Source organism: Mandrillus leucophaeus, unplaced genomic scaffold (assembly GCF_000951045.1).
Source record: "Mandrillus leucophaeus isolate KB7577 unplaced genomic scaffold, Mleu.le_1.0 Scaffold145, whole genome shotgun sequence".
Lineage (NCBI taxonomy): Eukaryota > Metazoa > Chordata > Mammalia > Primates > Cercopithecidae > Mandrillus > Mandrillus leucophaeus.
In genome coordinates, this window is record NW_012101421.1 from 1,191,445 (window position 1) to 1,200,209 (window position 8,765).

The 8,765-nt window shown below is 41.0% G+C and overlaps 1 protein-coding gene across 2 annotated transcripts in view; it reads left to right on the forward strand.

Moving 5' to 3' along the window:
- RNF125 (ring finger protein 125, E3 ubiquitin protein ligase) overlaps window positions 1-8,765 on the forward strand; it is a 66,082-nt gene that overhangs the window by 28,266 nt on the left and 29,051 nt on the right. For both annotated transcript variants that reach the window (XM_011974379.1, XM_011974380.1), the window contains exons 2-4: window positions 1,140-1,293; window positions 4,792-4,886; window positions 8,241-8,331. In XM_011974379.1, coding sequence (XP_011829769.1) covers window positions 1,140-1,293; window positions 4,792-4,886; window positions 8,241-8,331 — 340 coding nt within the window. The remainder of the gene's footprint in view (window positions 1-1,139; window positions 1,294-4,791; window positions 4,887-8,240; window positions 8,332-8,765) is intronic.

Here is an 8,765-nt window from a genome sequence, read left to right on the forward strand (position 1 = left end):
AAAAAAAAAAAAAAAAAAAAAAGAGAGAGAAGGAAACAAGAGGGGAAATTTTAGGGGCTGGCCATGCTGTTTTTGTTATAGGTACTGGTTATATGGATGTGTTCAACTTTGAAATTTCATTCAACTATATGCTTATGATATAAGAACTTTCCAGTATGTATAGTATACTTTAAATTTAAAAAGCCTACCTTTTGACATGTATTAATACTCCCAAATAGATATTATGCGCTGAGTAGTTTAAGAGGTATGAGGTTCATGCTGATGTGTATAAATACCTAAATGCTCATTTTTATTTCTGTGTTCATGGAGCCTTCAACAACTCCTATAAATAGGTGAGAATTTTCTGGAAATGTTGATTATGTTAAGATTTCATAATGAGCACCTTTAAATAAACCAAAGAACGTATTTCTTGACTTGGAAGACATTCCTAATAGTGGTCATCTTAATTAGCTAATTTTCTATATCTGGGGATGACTTTAAAATTATTTTATGCTGGGTGTGGTGCTTGCACCTGTAGTCCCAGCCATTTGGGAGGTTAAGCGGGGAAGATCTCTTGAGCCCAGGAGTTTGAATCCAGCCTAAGAAACCTAGCGAGACCCTGGCTCTCGAAAGAAGGAAAAAGAGAGGTGGGCAGAGAGGGAGGGACAGAAAGAGAAGGAAGGAAGGGTGGGAGGGAGGGAGGGAGGAAGGCAGGGAGGGAAGGAGAAAATGGTTTTATAGGGAATTATAATGTGTCTGGTATTTTTACTTCCTTGACTTCCTGCCATTTTCTTATGTGACACACAGAACCGCACAGAAGAAAGACATATTTTCTCAAGAAATTTGAGGTAAAATCTAATGTAGACATTCTTTAAATTATCGTTTAAACTTAGCCTATAGGAAAGCTATTTCACCCACTTTGAATTCTTTTCTTGAAATGCGTGAAAGTGCAGATGGTAAGAATGTGTGATTTCGAAGAAGTCTTGCTGGGAAGTTAAGCAATTCTCGGGATGTGTAGGGTGCAAGTGGACCTGTAATTTGGTAGTATGGCTCATGGGGTACAAGGTGTCATTAAATTACAGTTTACACAAATGAATACATGGTGGTGGCTCCTTACAGCTTTCAAGGAAAGTGATGTAGTTTTGGTTTGTTTGGGATAGATTCTGCCGTTCCTGTATTGCTACCAGTCTAAAGAACAACAAATGGACCTGTCCTTATTGCCGGGCATATCTTCCTTCAGAAGGAGTTCCAGCAACTGATGTAGCCAAAAGAATGAAATCAGAGTATAAGAACTGCGCTGAGTGTGACACCCTGGTATGTGACCCCACCTATGTTCATGGTTACCAGCTTAAGTCCCTGTGAAAGTTATTTCACCTCTGCTTCTGACCCCGTGGTACTCACCTTTTCTTTTCTTGAAACGGGGTATCGCTCTTTCACCCAGGCTAGAGTGCAGTGGTGCGATCTCGGCTTACTGCAACCTCCGCCTCTCGGGTTCAAGCGATTCTCCTGCCTTAGCCTCTGGAGTAGCTGGGACTGCAGGCACGTGCCACCACACCTGGCTAATTTTTTGTATTTTTAGTAGAGACGCAGTTTCACGATGTTAGCTAGGATGGTCTCGATCTCCTGACCTCGTGATCCGCCTGCCTCGGCCTCCCAAAGTGCTGGTGAGCTGTGAGGCCAGCTGGACTTCCTGGGTCACATGAGGACTTGGGGAACTTTCCTGTCTTACAAGAGGATTGTCAAACAATTAGCGCTCCATAAAACGCACCAATCACTGCTCTATGAAACGCACCAATCACTGCTCTATGAAATGCACCAGTCAGCACTCTGTAAAACACACCAATCAGCAGGATTCTAAAAGTAGCCAATCGCAGGTTGGATTGAAAAAAGGGGACAATAAGAGAATAAAGCCGGCCACCCCAGCTAGCAGTGGCATCCCGCTCAGGTCCCCTTCCAGGCTGTGGGAACTTTGTCCTTTTGCTCTTCACAAGAACCCTTGCTACCGCTCACTCTTTGGGTCCATGTCTTTTTTTTTTTTTTTTTTTGAGACAGAGTCTTACCTTGTTACCCAGGCTGGAGTGCAGTGGCGCAATCTCGGCTCACTGCAAGCTCCACCTCCCAGGTTCAAGTGTTTCTCATGCCTCAGCGTCTGGAGTAGCTGGGACCACAGGCATGTGCCACAATGCCCGGCTAATTTTTTGTCTTTTTAGTAGAGACAGGGTTTTGCTATGTTGGCCAGGCTGGTCTCAAACTCCTGGCTTCAAGTGATCTGCCCACCTTGGCCGCCAAAGTGCTGGGATTACAGGCGTGAGCCATCTCACCTAGCCTCCAATTTTATATATATATATATATATCATCTGCAAAAAACCCTGAACTCCTGCCATCACCCCTAATTTGTCAAACAAATGCTTTCATTGACCACCTCCATTTTCCCTTCTTTCCATTACTCCAGTGATCCTCTATGATGTGTCCTTCAGTTCTACTACTCTATTGCAGGCCATCAATGAATAGCTTTATTATCAAACCCAGTGACATATTTCCACCTGTATTAATCTGAACTTTGCCGTATTTGTCTCTATCAAGCACACCTTGCCTGTTGCAGTTTTCAGCTTGGGTACTATATCAGCCTCTCCAGATCATGTGAGGTCTTGAAGGTTATGTAGAAGATTCTAGATTTTTATCTTAAATGCAATAGTAAGCCAGAGAAAGAGAGCAAATTTTGGAGTGCCAAGATCGGGCTTATATCTTTATTTTTATTTTTATTTGAGACAGAGTCTCACTCTGTTGCCCAGGCTGGCATGCAGTGGTGCGATCTCAGCTCACTGCAACCTCCACCTCCTGGGTTCAAGCGACTCTCGTGCCTCAGCCTCCCGAATAGCTGGGATTATGGGGACCCGACACCACGCCCGGCTAATTTTTGTATTTTAGTAGAGATGGAGTTTCACCGTGTTGGCCAGGCTGGTCTTGAACTTCTGACCACAGGTGATCTGTCCACCTCAGCCTCCCAAAGTGCTAGGATTACAAGCATAAGCCACTGCGCCCAGCCTTGAGATACTTCTTATATTCTGTCTTTTCCTTTCTGTGTTATCCCTCTTTCTAGGAATGCTCCCCATTCCTTCTACGCACATTTTGCCCTCTCCCATTTTGCACTCTCTGTGTTCTTCAGAGTCCCGACCAGATCTCCATTTCTTGAGGCCTGGCCTTAGTATTCCAGTTCCCTATATAAAACAGTTTCTTTCTTTTTTTTTTTTTTTTTGAGACAGAGTCTTGCTCTGTCGCCCAGACTGTAGTGCAGTGGCACCATCTCAGCTCACTGCAACCTCCACCTCCCAGGTTCAGGCAATTCTCCTGTCTCAGCCTCCCAAGTAGCTGGGACTACTGGTGCATACCACCCCACCCAGCTAATTTAATAGAGAGGGAGTTCCATCAGGCTGGTCTCAAACTCCTGACCTCAGGTAATCCACCCACTTCAGCCTCCCAAAGTGCTGGGATTGCAGGTGTGATCCACCATGCCTAGCCCCTATATCAGACAATTTCTTATCTACTTGTCTACACATCCTCTTTCCTCTATTAGATTATAAGCACCATTAGAATAGGCACAATGAATTACATTTCTTCTGCCATTTTTTATAATGTCTCAGATAATTTTGTGTCTAGACTATGAATTGATCAATTCATTTGTCAGTAGCCCACAGCTTGTTAATTTTCATGACTAATGCATATCTTTGTTGAACAAAGAATACAAATAGAAATTTTTACTAGCAAAAGTCATAAAGACATGAGAGAATGCTAATGTGCAAAGTTGGATGTTACAGATTGTAAAATACATCTGTTTAAGACAGCTTATGCAGATCAATCCTAGTTTTCATCTCTTTTAGGTGGATATTTGTAAAGCCAGGGTTTTGTTCTTACTTTTCCACTGGCTTTTATTTTTGCCCTTTGTTAAACAACTATAACTGTTTCCTTGACATGGCAATTTCATGTTTGAGGTTTAACTTCCGTAGCTTGGGCAGAATGAAGCAGAGTGGGTCGGCCACCTTACCACAGCTGTACAGAGCTTCCTTTAGCACAAGATCTTATCAGAGTTTCTAATGAAACATTTAATAGGGTGTGTTATGTTAGCAACAGATCCCTCATGGTTAGGATCTCTGAATGTATATGTGAAAGAACAAGGGCTCTTTATTCTGCATTGATAAAAATGGACTGCAAGAGCTGTCTTTTATGTTTGCTCTTAATGGGACCATTAAGTATACCGTGTATTGTGAATTCATGTAATACTGTTGGGGGTGTTATAAAACCATGGTATTGATATCTTTCCCTAAGGCACAGTGTTTCATTTAGCTTACTATGGGCACCTCTAAAATTTATCCATTTATTCTTCTTATCTCTCCATTTCTTTTTTCTGTCTCTTTTTCTATCTTAGATTGTTTCTTCTTTTCTCTCTCTCTCGTGCTCTTTTTCTTCACCCTTTTTCCCCCTTCCTTCTTTCTAAAACCTGTTTATGTAATGGCATGCAAAAGAAGTAAATTTGAGTTGCTACACATCTATCTACTTTAAAAAATGTGTATGCTTTTTAGAAGAACCAAATTCAAGAACTTAATAGTTGGGTCTTCTAAGTGTTGGAGAATTTGAAAAATAGTAGTATTCCTGATAATGCCTTAATTTTTGGTGGTACTGGTGTTATGAATGCATCTATTTAGTCAATTGATCCCACAGTATGACCTTATTTGAAAGTTAAAAGGCTGGATCACATAAGCTTTCATTGAGCCCTTTTTTAACATATGAGTTCATTTTGAATTTGTTTTTATGTAGGTTTGCCTCAGTGAAATGAGGGCACATATTCGGACTTGTCAGAAGTACATAGATAAGTATGGACCACTACAAGAACTTGAGGAGACAGCAGCGAGGTTTGTTTCCATACAATATAGTTTAATGCTATAATTGATAACGTTTATAAAGAATTTAATGGGCTGGAAACTTTAACATTCTTATGAAAATATTTATGTATTTATGTTTACGTTCTCAACTATAATACCTGGTACTGGTAATCATTTGTTGACAGCAATCATTGTTGAAGAATTTTGCTCTCTCTACTTTAAAAATTTCCAGGGGCAACCAACCACAGACTGGAGAGATTGGGGCAACTTCCTCAAACAAGTTTGTGTTAACACAGATCCAAAAATAGAATGCAGAACTGTTACATTTCTGCTAGGCTTTGTTTTCCAATAGATGATTCCTGAAGTAGATCGTGGTTGGGATTATCCATCTTCTGTCACCACTGCTCATTTCACCAGCTTGTTCCTTATCATTTTGCTTGTTTCTCTTTAGAATAGAGACAGCAGCGTCTCAGTATACAAGAGAACAGGCTGGGCAGGCATCCTGAATCCTTTGCCTTTTTGATGGGTAATCTGGTATGGGGATAGGGGGAGGACGGAGGTAGCTGGTAGATGTAATGGAGGATATTGATAATATTTTATTCTTTAAAAAAAAAGAGAGAAAGAAACATTCATGGGGTGCAGTGGCTCACACCTGCAATCCCAGCACTTTGGGAGGGTGAGACGGGCAGATCACTTGAGATCAGGAGTTCGAGACCAGCCTGGGCAACATGGCAAAACCCTGTCTCTAGTAAAACACAAAAATTAGCTGGGCATGGTGGTGCACACCTATAATCCCAGCTATTCTGGAGGCTTAGGTACAAGAATCACTTGAACCTGGGAGGCAGAGGTTGCAGTGAGCTGAGATCTGGCCACTGCACTCCAGCCTGGGTGACAGAGCAAGACTCTGTTAAAAAAAGAAAGAAAGAAACACATCTAGGTTATTATTTTCCTGATGAGAAAGGAAATTTAGCTGCATCAAAGTAATTATAAAGTTTATAATCTGCTCCTACTAACCAAATAAAGTGATTTGTGCTCTCTAGCAAAGGTTGATGGCTTTCCAGACATTAATCTGTCTATGGATTCATGTATCCAATATTGGTATTCTGTATAGTTTCTCTCTCCCAGAGAAAAATGTTAGTTCTGCTCATTTTTAGAAAATATACTCAATAGAGCTTACATTTCAAAATTAAAAGTCTAAATAATCACTTTATTCCTTTTGTTTTACTAGAGATTGCCTTGCAAAAGCACCTGTTATTATAGGATTAGCTTTATACCCTGACATTATAAATTTCAAATGAGTATTTTAGCTATAAACAGAGTATGGATCCTGTTAGATTGACCACAATGACCAATAGGAAGGAAGCATTACAAACAGGTTGAGAAAGTGTGGGTTTGATTGCAAGGTTGACGGCTTTTATGAAAATTTAAAAATATATGAAAGCTAATATGAATCCCAATTATTTTACTGGTTAGAATTAAATAGTAAAGAATTAAAATAATAGAAAATGGGGAGGGTTGTTGATTATTTTACAAGATAAATTAATATTTGGATTTATGATAAAAAATCTTTGCTTTACAGAAGAATTTGCCACATAATTCAAATTGTAAAAATTCTTACACATAGTGTTTGTCTGGAGTACAAGTTTTGGGGCACAGAAAGTTACGTCTGTAACAGAAAGTGAGCCAACAACTCCAAGACTCCATATTGTCCCTAAGAACTTAAGGCAGTATTGTCCAATAGAAATATAATGATTTTTTTTTTTTTTTTTTGAGATGGACTCTTGCTCTGTTTCCCAGGCTGGAGTGCAGAAGCGCGATCTCAGCTCACTGCAACCTCTGCCGCCCGAGTTCAGGCGATTCTCCTGCCTCAGCCTCCCGAGTAGCTGGGATCACAGGCATGTGCCACCACGCCCGGCTAATTTTTGTGTTTTTAGTAGAGACGGTGTTTCAGCATCTTGGCCAGGCCGGTCTTGAACTCCTGACCTTGTGATCCATCTGTCTCGGCCTCCCAAAGTGCTGGGATTACAGCTGTGAGCCACTGCTCCCAGCCTAGAAATATAATGTTAATCACATGTAATTCAAAATTTTCTAGTTGCAACATTTAAACAAATAAGAAGATAAAGTTTAAATTACCTTTCAATATATTTTATCTAACCTAATGTTGCCAAAATATTATCATTTGAACATGTAATCAGTACAAAAATTATCAAGATATTTCACATTCTTTTTTCTTTTTACATTAAGCCGTCAAAATTCAGTGTGTATCTTATACATCCAGCAAATCTGAATTTTTTTTTTTTTTTGAGATAGAGTTTCACGCTTGTTGCCCAGGCTGGAGTGCAATGGTGCGATCCCGGTTCACTGCACTTCTCTTTGGGAGAGAAGTGCAATCTGAGCATGCATTAACTGAGAAATTGAGGATTGCAGCACCCAGTTGTCCTTGAACTACCTTTTTCTTCCTCCCTTTCCGAATTCACATAACATTTAGATGGGGTGTTATTTGTTTTCCACCTTCACTAGCATATAACTACACGCGTCAGCCTATGTTGTTAGTTTCCAGTGAAGAATGAAAAATGACCTGCAGTCTGGGTGAGGTGGCTCACACCTATAATCTCAGCACTTTGGGAGGTCAAGGAGGGTGGATTGCTTGAGCTCAGGAGTTTGAGACCAGCTTGGGCAACATGGTGAAACTCCCATCTCTATTGAAAATACAAAAAATTAGCATGGTGGCACGTTCCTGTGGTCTGAGCTACTTGGGAGGCTGAGACAGAAGGATCATTTGAGCCCAGGAAGTGGAGGTTACAGTGAGCCGAGATTGCACCACTGCACTCCAGCCTGGGTGACACAGTGAGACTCCCTCTGAAAAAGAAAAAAAAAAAAAAAAGAAAGAAAAAGAAAAGTGACCTGCAGCTACCTTGTTAAGTCCTTATGTACACTTAGGAATATTTGTCCCTTATCTGTGCTGTCCAAGATGTGTCCACTGGGCACTTGAAATGTGGCTAGTCCAAATTCAGATATGTGGCCAGGTGTGGTGGCTCACACCTGTAATCCACCCAGCACTTTGGGAGGCCGAGGCGGGTGAATCACCTTAAGTCAGGAGTTTGAGACCAGCCTGGCCAACATGGTGAAACCCCATCTCTACTAAAAATACAAAGATTAGCTTGGTGTGGTGGTGGGGGCCTGTAATCCCTGCTACTTGGGAGGCTGAGGCAGGAGGACCCCTTGAACCTGGGAGGTGGGGAGGTTGCATTGAGCTGAGATCATGCCACTGCACACAACCTGGGCCACAGAGCAAGACTCTTGTCTCAAAAAAAAAGAAAAAAAAGTGACTACTATCTAGTTGCCAACCATTTTAGTAATATTTGTATTCTGTGTTATTTCCAGGTGTGTATGTCCCTTTTGTCAAAGGGAACTGGATGAAGACAGCTTGCTGGATCACTGTATTACTCATCACCGATCGGAAAGGAGGCCTGTGGTAAGGATTTTTGTTATACGTATTACAGCAGTGTCTGAATTTAGGACACATTAGAAAAGCCATTTAATAGATTTCTACTTATAGATATATTATAAAGGATAATGATTTATGTTAAGGTTATGGTAACTCTGTGACTATTCATGATATGTGAAAGTGTTGCGTTGAAACTGATAAGAATGACTAATGTGTGATCACTCATTTATGAAATTATACATTATCTCTAACAGGTAATCATGGGCATAATCAACTAAAATGATCCAAAATGCACAATTAAGATCTAAGTTTAGCGGGCCAGGCGCGGTGGCTCAAGCCTGTAATCCCAGCACTTTGGGAGGCCGAGATGGGCGGATCATGAGGTCAGGAGATCGAGACCATCCTGGCTAACATGGTGAAACCCCGTCTCCACTAAAAAATACAAAAAACTAGCCGGGCGA